This window comes from Stegostoma tigrinum, chromosome 22 (genome assembly GCF_030684315.1).
Source record: "Stegostoma tigrinum isolate sSteTig4 chromosome 22, sSteTig4.hap1, whole genome shotgun sequence".
NCBI lineage: Eukaryota > Metazoa > Chordata > Chondrichthyes > Orectolobiformes > Stegostomatidae > Stegostoma > Stegostoma tigrinum.
This window is the reverse complement of record NC_081375.1, coordinates 53,306,254-53,323,775: the sequence shown is the minus strand read 5'-3', so window position 1 is coordinate 53,323,775 and position 17,522 is coordinate 53,306,254. Positions and strand designations below refer to the sequence as shown.

At 48.4% G+C, this 17,522-nt stretch overlaps 1 protein-coding gene across 1 annotated transcript in view; it reads left to right on the top strand.

Moving 5' to 3' along the window:
• Window positions 1-483, top strand: part of fads6 (fatty acid desaturase 6) — a 40,237-nt gene extending 39,754 nt beyond the window's left edge. Inside the window, exon 6 of the mRNA XM_048555306.2 lies at window positions 133-483. Coding sequence (XP_048411263.1) covers window positions 133-282 — 150 coding nt within the window. The 3' untranslated portion in view covers window positions 283-483. The remainder of the gene's footprint in view (window positions 1-132) is intronic.
• Window positions 484-17,522: the final 17,039 nt, after the last annotated feature.

The window sequence follows — 17,522 nt, the reverse complement described above, 5'->3', positions numbered from 1 at the left end:
GGGAGGGTGGAATTCAGTGTGCGAGACTGGGTTTGGGTAAGAGCCATGCCCCTGTGGTACTGTTAGCATCCCCTTGGGACACGAACAGTGTGTCTTGTCATTTTCTGAACATTGTCCCGTTTTCACTTCCAGGTGAAGCCTATTGTATCGAACTACTTCAAGCAACACAACATCCCTTATAACGAGGACAGCTACCTGTCTCGCCTTCGCCTGTTCATTGACAAGTACGAAGAGCTGATGGTTGATGCGCCCCAGCTGACTGAGTTAGTTGGGGTTCAGTGAGAGACTATCACTGGTTCCAGTCCCATCAGCAGTCAGCAACAACATGAACACGCCAACAATACTGCACCTCACCAAACTGGTTCATGGGAGTTACACAGTTGCTTAAGTGGGACTTACATTACTGTCTAATAGGGAATTACAAGATTGTTCAATGAGGAATGAACTGTTTAATGGGGAATTTTAAAAAATGGCTTGTGGAAATTATCGTTTGTTTAATGAGGTGTTCCAGAACTGGTCAATGGAGAAAGTCTTGAAAAGGGACTGCACATGATTAACAAACCCATAGCAGACTCAGAAGGTCAGGGGTCTAACCATCTTTGAGACCTATGCTGAACCTCCAGGCAAATATTGAGGGAGAGTCGTACTGTTGGTACAGAGGGAGTGCCACACTGTCGGAGGGTCAGTATTGAGGGAGTGCCACACTGTCACAGGGTCAGTACTGAGGGAGTGCCGCACCGTTGGAGGGTCAGTACTGAGGGAGTGCCACACTGTCGGAGGGTCAGTACTGAGGGAGTGCCGCACTGTACAGGGTCAGTGCTGAGGGACTGAGCACTGTCAGAGGGTCAGTGCTGAGGGAGTGGGCACTGTCGGAGGGTCAGTACTGAGGGAGCGGGCACTGTCAGAGGGTCAGCGCTAAGGGAGTGCCACACTGTCGGAGGGTCAGTACTGAGGGAGTGAGCACTGTCAGAGGGTCAGCGCTAAGGGAGTGCCACACTGTCGGAGGGTCAGTACTGAGGGAGTGAGCACTGTCAGAGGGTCAGTACTGAGGGAGTGCCGCACTGTCAGAGGGTCAGTGCTGAGGGAGTGCAGCACTGTTGGAGGGTCGGTACTGAGGGAGTGAGCACTGTCAGAGGGTCAGTGCTGAGGGAGTGAGCACTGTCGGAGGGTCAGTGCTGAGGGAGTGAGCACTGTCGGAGGGTCAGTGCTGAGGGAGTGCTGCACTATCTGTGTGCTATGTTTTAGTTGCAGTATTAAGACCAAATGTGCACCCTGAGAGGGTTAGAGGAAGCTGATGACAGGAGCGCCATGTCCTGGCCGAGATTTCTCAGTCCCAAACAATAAGTGATGTGGCGTTTGTAAGCAATGCTGCCTGTGGGAGCTTGTCGTGCAGAATTGGTTGAGATTTTTTTGCTGTCAGGCCATAGTGACCTGACTTTCAACTGTGCTTCATTGGTTTTTACTGCTCCATGCGCCGTCTGGAGGAAGTGTTGGACACTATGCAAATGCAGCTTAGGCTCTGACAGGGCAGAAAGCTGAAGCCAGTGTCTCCTGTCTGACAGTGAGAGACCAGTCCACAGGCTGCTCGGAGACAGATTTCAACCAGTTACACATTAAGGCAATGGTTTGAGAGATGGCCAGGCACTGAGTGAGGTCTGACCAGAGAGAGCCCACCCACAGGCTCTGAGCTGGGGATCTGACTGAGGTTTCTGCTCAATAACCCAGTGAGGAGAGGGCATCCCAACCTCTTCCTGAGTTCGGCAAACAGGAGAAAGGAACACTGTTATGCACAGACCACGTACATCGGTGAACGCTGACGTAGCCAGTGCAATGGTTACTGTTTTACTGAAGTTGCTGGCCACCAGAGGGCATGTTTAGAAACTATACCATCACAGTTGAAACACAGGGAAATCTCCTGTAAGAGCTAGCCCTGGGGTTGGAGGTGTGGGAAGCTGTTGAGCATTGAGACCAGCGATGGCTTGAACCCAAATCACACCCCAGCCCAGCACCACTCCAATCTCAGCCATCGGCCACCACAGAACCAGTTGGTGTTCAGTGTGGGGTACACCGAGACTCATTCAAACTGTCCCCACATCCTGTTCCAGACAATCTCCCTGCTCCTCTCCACTGTGACTCTCCCCTGGTCAGTCTCCCAGACACCCTCCCTGCTCCTCTCCACTGTGACTCTCCCCTGGTCAGTCTCCCAGAAATTCTCCCTGCTCCTCTCCACTGTGACTCTCCCCCAGACACTCTCCCGGTCAGTCTCCCAGACACTCTCCCAGCTCCTCTCCACTGTGACTCTCCCCTGGTCAGTCTCCCAGACACTCTCCCTGCTCCTCTCCACTGTGACTCTCCCCCAGACACTCTCCCGGTCAGTCTCCCAGACACTCTCCCTGCTCCTCTCCTGGTCATTCTCCCAGACACTCGCCCAGACACTCTGCCAGTCACTCTCCCACACACTCTCCTGGTCATTCTCCGATAACCAACCCTCTATCACTGGAGCAATTTGGTAAACTTTCTCTGTGCTGCCCCCATAGAAATATAGCCTCCTTCAGTAAGGAAGTCAAAACTGTCCGTAGTTGCCCAGCTCGCTCTCACCAATGCACGGTATTGTTGTAGCAAGACTTCTCTACTTTCCTGCACCATCCCCATAACAGCAAAGGCTAATATTCCAGGTGCCTCCCTAATCACTTGCTGCATCTGTGTGTTACAGTTTTCTGATTCACGTCCCAGGATACCCAGATCCGACTGCATCAGAGATTTCTGTGACCTCCCTCTATTTAAACAATATTCTGCTTTTTCTGTTCTTCTTGCCAAAGTGGACATGTTCACATTTCCCCAAGTTGCATCTGCAAAGGTTCTGCTTTCTCATTTTCACTTTCTAGATCCCTTTACCAACACAGCTGCCTCCTCCCACAGGCCACTATCAAGGTCACTCTCCGATCTACCTTTGGACAATACAGCTTCGCCTTAATACAGTCTCATCGCAATACAGTCTCACTACAACATAGTCTCACCACAATACAGTCTCACCACAACACAGTCTCACCACAATGCAGTCTCTCCACAACACAGTCTCACCACAATATAGTCACACCACAATACAGTCTCACCACAACACAGTCTCACCACAACACAGTCTCACCACAATATAGTCACACCACAATACAGCCTCACCACAATACTGTCTCACCACAATATAGTCGCCCCACAATACAGTCTCACCACAACACAGTCTCACCACAATATAGTCACACCACAATACAGCCTCACCACAATACAGTCTCACCACAACACAGTCGCCCCACAATACAGTCTCACCACAACACAGTCTCACCACAATAATGTCTCATCACAATGCAGTCGCCCCACAATACAGTCTCCCCACAACACAGTCGCCCCACAATACAGTCTCACCACAACACAGTCTCACCACAATACAGTCACACCACAATACAGCCTCACCACAATAATGTCTCACCACAATACAGTCTCACCACAATACAGTCTTGTCATAATACAATGCGATCATTCATCAAAGTTGTTCAAATAGATAAAAAAAATTCCCCAATTTTGCACTCCTCTTCTTGAGCTCACCCTATCCTCAGCCACAGTTTATAACAGCCCCTCTTTACTTGCCCCTCATTCTCTCTCCACCCTATCCCTCCCCTTTCCTACTGTGGCAGTGGGGGCACTGTATGGCATTGAGCCTGTTGTCATTACTACGGTCTATGCTGTAGCAAATTCAACCTCAGTGACAACCCGCAAACCCCCTCACCCCGCCCCACCCCCAGGAAGGTGAGTGAGGCTGTGTGGGGCAGCACAAGATCTACCCTGGCCTCCAGCAGGGAGCATGCCGGCATTCTGCCCACTATCTAAACTTTCCCATGGTATGAAATGCCAACGGGTGCAGCCACACTGCCCTGGGAGGTTCCCAATCAGCAGCCTCAGGCTGGGGGTTCCACTCTCTCAGCAGTTCAGCCCATGCTCTCTTTGCTGGCAGAGGTCAGGAGCCTAAACACAGCAACATGTTGGCACAAGGAACCCCGTTGAGCAGACAGTGAGTGCCTGGCACCATTGATAGGAGATTGACAATGGTCCTGAGGGGGATCCCAGGTACAGAGCCAGGTCTACATTCTCACCACAAGGGAGCCACGTTCAGCAACGTGTGAACTGTTCAAGACAAGGAGAAGGAGGAGGTGGAGCAGATTTATCGACTGAGTGGTCACCTCCAGAGATGTCAAAATCACCAGGGACATTTCGCAAACTTCCAGCTGCACCATTCACTTCCTCCCCATACCTCCCCCCCCCCCAACTATTCCCTTCCTCTCTATCCCCACCCTCACCATTCCCTTCCTCCCCATTCCTTTCCTCATCATTCCCTTCCTCCCCATCCCCACCCTCACCATTCCCTTCTGCCCTATCCCCACCATCACCATTCCCTTCCTTCCCATTCCCACCCTCACCATTCCCTTCCTCCTGATCCCTACTCTCACATTCCCTTCTACTCCAGTCCCAATCTCATCATTCTCTTCCTTCCCATCCTCACCCTCACCATTCTGATTCCTCCCAAACCCCACCCTCATCATTCCCTTTCACCCCAGTCCCACCCTCACCACTCTCTTTCTCTATATTCCCACCCTCACCATTCCCTTCCTCCCCAGTCCCACCCTCATCAATCCCTTCCTTCCCATTCCCACCCTCGCCATACTGATTCCTCCTAAGCCCCAACCTCATCATTCCCTTCCTCCCCAGTCCCACCCTCATCATTCCCTTCCTCCCCATCTCCACCCTCTCCATTCCCATCCTCCCCATCCCCACCCTCACCATTCCCTTCCTCCCCATCCGCACCCTCACCATTCCCTTCCCCCCCACCCCCATCCTCACAATTCCCTTCCTTCCCATTCCCAGCCTCATCCCCATCCTCCCCATTCCCACCCTCATCATTCCCTTCCTCCCCAGTCCCACCCTCATCATTCCCTTCCTCCCCATCCCCACCCTCACCATTCCCTTCCTCCCCAACCCCACCCTCACTATTCCCTTCCTCCCCATCCCCACCCTCACTATTCCCTTCCTCCCCATCCACACCCTCACCATTCCCTTCCTCCCCATCCGCACCCTCACCGTTCCCTTCCGCCCCACCCCCATCCTCACAATTCCCTTCTTTCCCATTCCCAGCCTCATCCCCATCCTCCCCATTCCCACCCTCATCATTCCCTTCCTCCCCAGTCCCACCCTCATCATTCCCTTCCTCCCCATCCCCACCCTCACAATTCCCTTCCTTCCCATTCCCAGCCTCATCCCCATCCTCCCCATTCCCACCCTCACCATTCCCTTCCTCCCCAGTCCCACCCTCATCAATCCCTTCCTTCCCATTCCCACCCTCGCCATACTGATTCCTCCTAAGCCCCAACCTCATCATTCCCTTCCTCCCCAGTCCCACCCTCATCATTCCCTTCCTCCCCATCCCCACCCTCTCCATTCCCATCCTCCCCATCCCCACCCTCACCATTCCCTTCCTCCCCATCCGCACCCTCACCATTCCCTTTCCCCCCCACACCCATCCTCACAATTCCCTTCCTTCCCATTCCCAGCCTCATCCCCATCCTCCCCATTCCCACCCTCATCATTCCCTTCCTCCCCACCCAGACCCTCACCATTCCCTTCCTCCCCACTGCCACCCTCAACATTCCCATCCTCCACATCCTCACCCACACCATTCCCTTCCTCCCCATCCCTATCCTCACCATTCCCATCCCTACCCTCACAATTCCCATCCTCCTGGTCTCCACCCTTATCATTCCCTTCCTCCCCAACCCCACCCTCACTATTCCCTTCCTCCCCAGTCCCACCCTCATCATTCCCTTCCTTCCTATCCCCACCCTCCCCATTCCAATTTCTCCTAAGCCCCACCCTCATCATTCCCTTTCTCCCCAGTTCCACCCTCACCACTCCCTTCCTCCCTATTCCCACCCTCTCCATTCCTAACCTCCCCATCCGCACCCTCACCATTCTCTTCTTCCTGATCCCCACCCTCACTATTCCCTGCCTTCCCATCCCCACCCTCATCATTCCCTGCCTTCCCATCCCCACCCTCAATATTCCGATTCCTCCTAAGCCCCACACTCATCATTTCCTTTCTCCCCAGTCCCACCCTCACCACTCCTTTCTCCCTATTCCCACCCTCTCCATTCCCATCCTCCCAATCCCCTCCCTCACCATTCACTTCCTCCTTATGTCCACCCTCATCATTCACTTCCTCCTGATGTCCACCCACACCATTCCCATCCTCCCCAACCCCACCATCACCATTCCCATCCTCCCCATCCTCATCCTCACCATTCTCTTCCTCCCCATCCCCACCCTCAGGATTCCCTTTCTCCTCATCCCCAACCTCACCATTCCCTTCCTCCCCATCCCCAACCTCACCATTCCCTTCCTCCTGATCTCCACTCTCATTAATACTACAACATTCCTTCTTTTCTCTTCCATGGGATTTGGGTGTAACTGTAAAGTTCAACATTTGTGGTCATTCCCTAATTATCCCTTGAATGTTGTGTTTTGCTTGGTCCACTTTTAAAGGCAGATCAGAGACAACCACATTGTATAGTTTAGGTCTTATAGAAACCTTTACAACAGCAAGAAAATGCAGGAAAGATGTTCCCAATGACAGGTGGAGTGCATCACCAGGGGCCGCAGTGTAAGGGTACAGGTTAGGCCATTTAGGTTTGAGATGAGGAGTAATGTTTTCAACCAGACAGTTGTGAGCCTATGGAATTCTCTACCACAGAAAGCAGATGAGGCCAAAACCTCAAATGTTCGAGTTTGTTATAGAATCACAGAGCCATACAGCATGGAAATAGGCCCTTCGCTCTAATGCTTCTGTGCCCACCAGATTTCCCAATCTGGCCTAGTCCCAGTTGCCAGCATTTGGCCCATGTCCCTCTAAACCCTTCCCATTCATGCACCCATTCAGATACTATTAAATGCTGTAATTGTACCAGCCTCCACCACTTCCTCTGGCAGCTCATTCCATACACACACCACCCTCTGTGTGAAAATGTTTCCCCTTAGGTCCCTTTCCCCTCTCACCTTAATCCTATGCCCCTCTAGTTTTGGACTCCCCAACCTGGGAAAAGAGCTTGACTATTCTCCCTATCCATGCCGCTCATGATTTTACAAACCCATATAAGGTCACCCCTCGGCCTCTGAGGATCTTGGGACAAATGTCACAGGTTATTCATTCTCTCCCTGTAGCTCAAACCCTCCAACCCTGGCAACATCCTTGTCAATATTTTCTGCACCCTCACAAGTTAAACAACAAACGTCCTGTAAAAAGTTGATGAGAACTGAAGGCATAATTCTAGAAGCAGACAAACCAATGTCCTGTACAGACACAACATGACCTCCCAACTCCTATACCCAATGTTATGACCAATGAAGATAAACATGCCAAATGACTTCTTCACTAACCTATCTACCCACAACTCCACTTTCAATTAACTATGCTCAGAGCGGGGAGGGGTCCTGTGCTCAGTGGGTGGATGGATCCTGAGCTCAGTGCAGGGAGTGGACCTGAGGTCAGTGGGGGAGGGGTCCTGAGGTCAGTGGGGGAGGGGTCCTGAGCTCAGTGCGGGATGGGGTCCTGAGCCCAGTGGGTGGATGGATCCTGGGCTCAGTGCAGGGAGGGGTCCTGAACTCAGTGGGGGAGGGGTCCTGAGCTTAGTGCGGGGAGGGGTCCTGAGCCCAGTGGGTGGATGGGTCCTGAGCTCAGTGAGAGGAGTGGTCTTGAGCTCAGTGCGGGGAGGGGTCCTGAGCCCAGTGGGTGGATGGGTCCTGAGCTCAGTGAGAGGAGTGGACTTGAGCTCAGTGTGGGGAGGGGTCCTGAGCTCAGTGAGAGGAGTCGTCTTGAGCTCAGTGCAGGGAGAGGTCCTGAGTGCAGTGGGGGACAGGGGAGATGGGTGAGGGGGCAGTGGGTTGGGGAAGGGTGAGCTGAGGAAGTGAGATAAAGGAGGTCAAGAAAGGAGGATAGTAAGAGTGGGAAAACAGAGATGGTCAAAGTGTGGATGTGAAGGCAAATTATTGGAAAGGGCTCTGGGAGACAGGATTTATGATCACTTGGAAAGGCACAGTTTGATTCATGACAGTCAGCATGGATTTGTGAGGGGTAGATCATGCCTCACAAACCTTATTGAGTTCTTTGACGAGGCAAACAAACACGTGGATGAAGGTAGAGCAGTGGATGTGGTATACACGGATTTAAGTAAGGCATTTGATAAGGTTCCCCACGGTAGGCTCATGCAGAAGTAAGGAGGTATGGGATAGGGGGAAATGTGGCAGATTGGATACAGAATTGGCTGACCATTAGAAGACAAGGGGTGGTAGTGGACGGAAAATATTCAACGTGGTGCTCAGTGACGAGTGGTGTGGCACAAGGATCTGTTCTGGGTCTTTTTCTATTTGTGATTATGGTAAATGATTTGGATGTGGGAGTGGAAGGGTGGATCAGTAAGTTCGTGGATGATACAAAGGTGGGTCGAGTTGTGGATTGTGCAGAGGGCTGTTCTAGGTTACAAAGGGACATTGATAGGATGCAGAGCTGGGCTGAGAAGTGGCAGATGGAGGTTAACCCTGAAAAGTGGGAAGTGATGCATTTTGTTAGGACAAATTTGAAAGCAGAATATAGGGTTAATGGAAAGATTCTTGGCAGTGTGGAGGAGCAGAGGTTTTTCGGGGTTCATGTCCACAGTTCCCTGAAAGCTGCCACACAGGTGGACAGAGTTGTTAAGAAGGCAAACGGTGTGTTAAGTTTTCATTAATAGAGGGATTGAGTTGAAGAGCCATGAAGTTATGCCCCAGCTATACAAAAGCCTGGTTCGGCCATATCTGGAGTATTGTGTCCAGCTCTGGTCGCCTCATTACAGGAAAGATGTGGAAGCGTTGGAAAAGGTGCAGAGGAGATTTACCAGAATGTTGCATGGAATGGAGGGAAGGTCTTACAAGGAAAGGTTGAGAGAGCTAGGGCTTTTCTCTTTAGAATGACGAAGGATGAGAAGTGACTTGATAGAGGTGTAGAAAATGATCAGAGGTACAGATAGAGTAGGCAGCCAGAGACTTTTTCCTTGGGTGGAGGTAGCTATTATGAGGGGGCATAGTTTTAAAGTGAGTGGAGGTAGATATAGGGGAGACATGAGAGGTAGATTCTTTATTCAGAGAGTGGTAGGGGCTTGGAATGCATTGCCAGACAGGGTAGTGGATTTGGCCTCATTAGGGGCATTTAAGCGGCTATTAAATAGGCATATGGATGACAGTATAAGGTGGGGGTGGAGGTTAGATAGACTTTAGGTTTAGGGTAAAAGTTCAGCACAACATCATGGGCCGAAGGGCCTGTACTGTGCTGTACTGTTCTATGTTCTATGCTAAACGTTCTTTAAACCAGAGCGGCGGGACTGGCTGGAGATTGATATTTGAGAGAAAATGTTTCATGCTGTCTGAAATTCATTCATGGAAAATGGCACTGTTGCCTGGGCCAGCATTTATTGCCCGTCCCTAGTTGCCCTTGAGAAGATGGTAGTGAACAGCGTCCTTGAACCGCTGCAGTCCACCTGCTGCAGGTGGACCCAAAATGCCATTAGGGAGGGAATTCCAGGATTTTGACCCAGTGATAGTGAAGGAATAGCAATGTATTTCCAAGTTAAGATGGTGAGTGGTGTGGAGGGGATCTTGGAGGTGGTGAGGTTCCCATGTATCCACTGCCCTTGTCCTTCTAGATGGAAGTGTTCGTGGGTTTGGAAGGTGCTGTCTGAGGATCTTTGGTGAACTTCTTCAGTGCAACTTGTAGACAGTGCACACTGCTGCTACTGAGCATCGGTGGTGGAGGGAGTGGGATGCTTGCGGATGTGGTGCCAATCAAGCGGCTGCTTTGTCCTGGATGGTGTCAGAGCTTCTTGAGTGTTGTCGGGGCTGCACCCATCCAGGCAAGTGGGGAGTATTCCATCGCACTCCTGACTTGTGCCTTGTAGATGGTGGGCAGGCTTTGGGGAGTCAGGAGGTGAGTTACTCACAGCAGTGTTCCTAGCTTCTGAGTCTGGTTCAGTTTCTGGTCAATTATAAGCCCCTTGGATGTTGATAGTGAGGGGATTCAGTGATGGCAACACCATTGAATGTCATGGGTCAGTGGTCGGCTTGTGATGGTCATTGCCTGGCGTTTAATTGGCACGAATGTTACTTACCACTTGTCAACCCAAGCCTGGATACTCTCCAGATGTTCAGTATCTGAGGAGTCATGAATGGTGCTGAGCTTCATGCAATCATAAGTTTCTGACCTTATGATGGAGGGAAGGTCATTGATGAAGCAGCTGAAGATGGTTGGGCCTAGGACCCTACCCTGAGGGAACTCCTGCAGAGATGTCCTGGAGCTGAGATGATTGACTTCTAACTACCATGACCATCTTCCTATGTGTCAGGTATAATTCCAATCACTGGAGCATTTGATTCTAGTTCTTCTAAGGCTCCTTGATGTCACATTCAGTCAAACGCAGCCTTGATGTCAAGGGCTGTCACTCTCACCTCAGCCTCTGGAATTCAGCTCTTTTGTCCGTGTTTGAACCAAGTCTGTAATGAGGTCAGGAGCTGAGTGGCCCTGGCGGAACCCAAGCTGGGCGTCACTGAGCAGGTTATTGCTGAGCGGGTGCTGCTTGATAGATCTGCTAGTGACACCCTCCATCACTTTACTGATGATTGAGAGGAGGCTGATGGGGCAGTAATTGGCCGGGTTAGATTTGTCTTGGTTTTTATGTACAGGACACACCTGGGCAATTTTCCACATTGTTGGGGAGATACCATGTTGTAACTGCACTGGAACAGCTTGGCTGGGGGAGGAGTAAGTTCTGGAGCACAAGTCTTCAGTACTGTTGCCGGAATATTGTCAGGGCCCATAGCCTTTGCAATATCCAGTGTCTCCAACCGTTTGTAACTTTCACGTGGAGTGAAGCGAATTGGCTGACGATTGGTATCTGTGATGATGGGGACCACTGGAGGAGGCCGAGATGGATCATCCACTCGGTACTTCTGGCCGAAGGTTGCTGCAAATGCTTCAGCCTTATTTTTTGCACTGAGGTGCTGGGCCCTTCCATCATTGAGGATAGAGATATTTGTGGAGTGCTGTGCTGGTGTATTGAGCTGTGGGAGGTTTGTTACTGTAAGACACAGGAGCATTCAATCAATCGAAGCTGCCCTGCCATTGAATGAAATCATGACTGAATGATAATTCCCAACTTCACTTTCCTGCCTTTTCCCCGTAATCCTTGATTCCCTTACTGATTAAAATTCTTGCTCAGCATTGAATGTATTTAATGACCCAGTCTCAACAGCCATCTGTGATAAAGAATTCCACAGATTCACTCCCCTCTGAGAGAGGAAATTGATCCTTTCTCTGTCTTAAACGAGTGACTTCCTACTCTGAGATGGTGCCGTTTGGTCCTAGACTCTCCCACAAGGGGAAACAACCTTACCCCATTTCCCTTTACGAGACATCTAAGAATCACATCCCATTCTTCTAAATTCCAACAAATGAAGGCTCAAAAACAACTCAATCTCCCTCATAAAACAGTCCTCCCACAGTCTGTGTGGGCTTGGTAAATTGGCCATGCTAAATTGCCCATAGTGTTCAGCGATGTGTAGATTAGGTGGGTTATGGGGAATAGGTCTGGATCTGGGTAGGATGCTCCAATGGTCGGTGTGGACTTGTTGGACCAAGGGGCATCTTATCACACTGTAGGGATTCTATGATCTATAAAGCCTTATAGTTAGTTCAGTTGGCTGGACAGCTGGTTTGTGCTATGGAATGATGAGGCCAATCTCCAATACAAGCTGAGGTTACCATGAAGGATTTACTCCTCAGCTCAGGTTAAACTGCCACCAGTAGTGGTTCTAACAGCAGAGCTGTCTTATCATCTGGTAATCATCTGGTAATGTTAGATATTATTAGATATAAGTTTCTGTTTTACAGGATTGCAACCATTCACAGACGGCCTAAGCAGCAGGGAATCAGTCTTTCTTAGGTTTAAGTCTCCCATGCACTTCTTATACCTGACTTGGTGTTAGGACCTCCACAGTGGTCCTGATAATGCACGTCCTCAAGTAGGTCCCATCTGCAAGAGAATGTGGCCCTGTATCTGCAGCAGAATAGTGTCAACAATAATGAACAACAGTGCCACCACATGGATCTCAGCAATACTACAACCAGCACTGTATATCTGATAGATAAAAACTAAAAGTCCTTCCATTTACTTAGCTATTCCACTTTGGTTAAAAGGTTAAACCTATTTCATTCCTTCAATGTACTAAGAAAAAAAGCAGTGTTCCTTCCAATTTACCGTGGTCTTAGCAAGTATTTATTGTCCAATTACCCTTCAAAAGGTGATAGTGCCCCAACATTAACGCGATCTGAGCAGCTGGCCAGGAGATATCACAGGGACAGTGAAGACTCAGCCGCATCGCTCTGGGTCTGGAGTCACATGTACACCAGACCAGGTAAAGACAGCAGTTTCCTTTTCCTTTATCCAAAGGACATCAGTGACCCAGGTGGGGTTTTACAACAATGTCAGTGTCTCAGTCACCATTGTTACCAGGTTCCACTTCTTTAAAACGCATTGAATTAACCATAGTTAAATCCCCCAGCATTTGCGACTCCAAATTATTAACTCTGGCCCTCAATCTCAGAAGAAGTGATTGCACACTGAAGATAGAGATGAGGAGGAATTCCTTCACTGCATGGGTCTCTTGAGACTGGGTCTTTCAAGCCAAGAATAGACCGAGTGTGGCATGAGGGACCCCTTACAGAACTGGAATCAATCGGTCAGAAATAATGGGAACTGCAGATGCTGGAGAATCCAAGATAACAAAGTGTGAAGCTGGATGAACACAGCAGGGCCAAGCAGCATCTCTGTGCTCCTGAGATGCTGCTTGGCCTGCTGTGTTCATCCAGCTTCATACTTTGTTATCTTGGAATCAATGGGTATCAGGAGAAAGCTCTCTGCTGGTTGGAGTCATACCTGACACATAGGAAGATAGTCGTGGTTGTTGAAGGTCAGTAACCTCAGCTCCAGGACATCTCTGCAGGAGTTCCCTCAGGGTAGTGTTCTAGGCCCAGCCATCTTCAGTTGCTCCATCAATGACCTTCCCTCCATCATTAGAGCTGAAGTGGGGATTGCACAATGCTCAGCACCATTCACAACTCCACACAAACTGAAGCAGTCCGTGTCCCACATGGCTGGCTAGTCATGGGATCCAGGGACAGCTGGCTAGTTAGATTCAAAATTGGCTCAATGCTAGGAAGTAGAGGGTGATGGTAGAGGAAGTAGAGACTGAAGGCCCGTGACTTGTGGTGTGCCACAGGGGTCGGTGCTGTGGCCTTTGGTATTTGCTATTTACATAATTGATCTGGATGTGAATGAACAAGGCATGATTAGTAAGTCTGAGGATGATACAAAATTAGGAGATATTGTTGATAGCAAAAAAGATTATCAAAAATTACAGAGGGATCTTGTTCAGATGGGGAAGTGGGCTGATGATTGGCAAATGCAATTCAATACAGGTAAGTGTGAGGTGTTGCATTCTGCAAAGTCAAACCAAGGCACGACTTGTACAGTAAATGGTAAGGCCCTGAGGAGTGTTGTGGAACAGAGGGACCCAGGAGTACAAGTACATAGTTTGTTGAAAACTGCATCATGGGTAGACAGGGTGGTGATGAAGGCAGTTAGCATGCTGGCTTTCATTAGTCAAGGCATTAAGTACAGGAGTTGGGACATTATGTTATAGTTGGATAAGTCGCTGGTGAAGCTGCAGTTGGAGTACTGTGCACAGTTTTGCTCACCTTGTTATAGGAAAGAAATGGTTAAACTGGAAAGTGTGCAAAGAAGATTTACAAGGATGTTGCCAGGGCTAGTTGGCCTGAGTTATAGGGTAAGGTTGGCCAGGATAGGACTTTATTCCTTGGAACATAGGAGAATGAGGGGTGACCTTACTGAGGTGTATAAAATCATGAGGGGCATAGATAAAATGAATGCATATAGTCTTTTTCCCAGGGTTGGGGAATTGAAAACTAGAGGGCATAGGTTTAAGGAGAGAGGGGAAAGATTTAAGAAGGACTGGAGGGGCAACTTCTTCCCGCAGAGAATGGTGTGGAGATGGAATGGGCTGCCAGAGAAGGTGGTTGAGGCAGGTACAAAAGCAACGTCTAAACAACATTTGGATAAGCACATGGATGGAAAGGGTTTAGGGGGGCATGGGCAAAATGCAGGAAGTTGGAACTGGCCGAGTAGGCACCATGGACAAGTTTGGGCTGAAGGGCCTTTTTCCATGCTGTATTACTATATGACGCTACTCAATGTCCAAATGCAACAAGATCTGCGCACAATCCAGGCTTGGGCCAACAAGTAGCAAGTAACAGTTGTTGCGAAGTTAGGTAGAGTATTCACGGTTTGGAAAGCAGGAAGTTAGAATCTGTCGGTAAAAATGATTGTGGGGAAAAGAGTGTGATGCTTTAAGAGCTTGATCTTGGAAGTTTATAAATGCAGGTGCACAGAGAGTGCCCAAATGGAAACATTCTGCATAGAACAGCCAAGCAGCATTTTTCCCAAGACAACAAGTTTGAATTTGGCCAATAAATTTAAGCAAAACACCTAAATACAGAAAGCCAATTGAATTTCAATCTGAGTGAACTTGGAAAGATTAAGTTATAATTTATTGCTTCTCACTAATTTGGGTTTATAATAGTGAGACTTGTCTTTATTTAAAAAGCATTCCAGTAGAATTTAGTTTAGTTAGAGAGTAGTTGGAAATTGTTCTATTTGTCAGTATCTCTTTTAATTTATTGATTGTTAAGATTAAATAAATAAATTGTGACCTGTTATATAGCACCGTTTCTTCACTATCACTGGGTCAAAATCCTAGAATTCCCTTCCTAATGGCATTTTGGGTCAACCCACAGCAAGTGGGCTGCAGCAATTCAAATAGGCAGCTCACCACCACCTTCTCAAGGGCAACTAGGGATGGGCAATAATGTTGAGTAGCCAGCGACTCCCATTTCCTGTGCAGCAATTTTGTAAAGTTCTGAATTAGAATTGAAATGTAAAAGTGGTAGTGAGTGAGCAAGATGCTATAAGAATCTTCCTTCACTCTAATACCTCAGAGTCCATTAAAAGACAAAGACCCACATTTGCAATGTTTATACAAACTGTTCAAGGGCACAGCCCCACTCTCTGCAGACCAGCACAGACCTTTCGACAAACAAAGCCCAGGGTAGTTTTCCAACAGGAATAGTTCAACAGGAGCAGGGACCTTGATGGAACATTAGACACAGAATGATTGATCTTGCTGCGCAATTAACCCTGTAGCCAACCGGAATGGCTGGACCCCTTGTAGGTGTCATATGCATCACAAAACTCGCAGGTCTGGTTATTCTTTAACATGAAAGTGTTGATCATAACCTGTATGTTTCACTATTACAACACCATTCACAACCGCAGTGTACCTTACAGCTATTTATAACCAATGAAATGCATTTAAAGTGTTGTGACTGTCAGACACATCATCATGTTTCCTGTTTACGTCACAAAGTCTGTCTTCAATGTACAAACATCATGAAGACATAAGACTCTCACTTTTCTCTCTCATCCACATTCTCCACGTGATAACCTGTAACCTCCCTGCACATTCCTGCCAAAAGCCAATATCCAACAGTTAGCTTCTCGACACTGTCCCTCTGCTCAGTTGGATTCCCAATTCTGGCCCTCGGCTCCCTTTGTATTCCTCACCAGGACCCAACACAAAGCTGTCAAGTTCAGTGTTAAAACCTGCAGTTTCCTGCTCAGGGTTCACAGCTTTTCACACAGAGAATTCCAGTTGTCTGTGTACATTGTTTGGAAGATCTGCATTTTGCTTTCCCTCTCAAATGGTTTACTTTTAATCAAGATCAAATTCCACCAGCTGCCATGGTGAGGTTTGAAGCCGTGCTCCCACAGCATTAGACGACAGTCCAGTGGTAATACCACTCCAACAACATTCCCTCTTGATCCAGCTCTCATGACTTAAGAATCAATGTTCCTTTAGCAACTGAGACGCGTCTAAGAGTAATGGCATGAATGTGAAAGTGAGAGATTGTGTGAGAATGTGTCTATCTGAGTGTGCACACGTGTATGACAGAGTATTTGAGTATAAAGGATAGAACACGATGCTGTGCCGAACTTTTAGCTTAATCCTAAGGTTTATCTAACCTCCAACCCTACCTTATAATATCATCCATATGCCTATCTAATAGCCACTTAAATGCCCCTAATGAGGCCGACTCCACTGTCCTCTCCAGCAATGCATTCCACATTCCGACCACTGAGTAAAGAACCTACCTCTGACGTCCCCCCGATATCTACCACCTCTCACCTTAAAACGATGTCCCTTGTGATAGCTACGTCCACCCTCAAAAAAAGGTCTCTGGCTGTCCACTCTATCTACACCTCTGATTATTTTGTACACAAGTATGCGTCTAAGTGCGTGAGTGTATGTGTGCAAGAGACTTGAGAGAGAGAGTGCGCGTGTGTGTATTTGAGAGACTGAGTGTGTCTGTCTGTGAGGAAGTGAGTGAGTGAGGTTTTCTAGTTTACACACAATCATGGTGGCCTTTTCCAGTTCCCATGGAAATTTCCTTGATATTTAATATCAGTTGCATTGCCATCATACCCAGTGCATAACGTCAAGGTGCTGCACAGTATTTTCCTGAGCGTATCTTGGTAACCAAAATATCAAAGAGGGGTTTATGAAAGGCAGTGCCCTCATTCCTCTTTCAAAGTCAGATTGACGAAAAAGTAATGGGTTGAATTGGCACTTGCTGCTTTGTCACAGAGGAAAGATTCTGGCATTACTTTTGGAAAGAAATTGGATAAAGGGTAATAGGGAAAGAACAGAACTAAACAAACAGATCTTTCAAGGAACCAACACAGACGTCATGGGCTGAACGGCCTCCTTGTGCTGTATGGTTTTTGATTGTAGAACACAGAAATGGGAGATGCCATCTGAGCTTGAAAGTAAAATAAAACTGCAAATTCCACCTGATCAAATGGGAGCATTATTTTCTTAAACCTCAGGCTATGTTTTTTTTTCAATGAATCTTGAGCAGGCAAAGGTAGGAAACAACTTGGGAATATTCTCGAGCCCCTGACCTCCTCTCTTTACCATTGGTTCGTCCTGGTCCAGGAATGGGAATGCACAGTGTGTAAAAGTTACTGGCTCCACTCACTCATACTCAACGTACACCATTTCCCACTCTCTCAATGTTCCCTGCTCACTCACCAAAACATTGGTTTGGACACAGTTAAAGTATAAAGTGCAGTTCTGGAATCCACCTTATAGGCACTGGAGAGGGTGCAAAGATTTACCAAAGATGTTACAAAAACAGAAGTGGGGCTGGAGAACCAAAAAATTACCTGTGCTGGAGTGTCTGAGTTACAAAGAGAGACTGTGCAGAC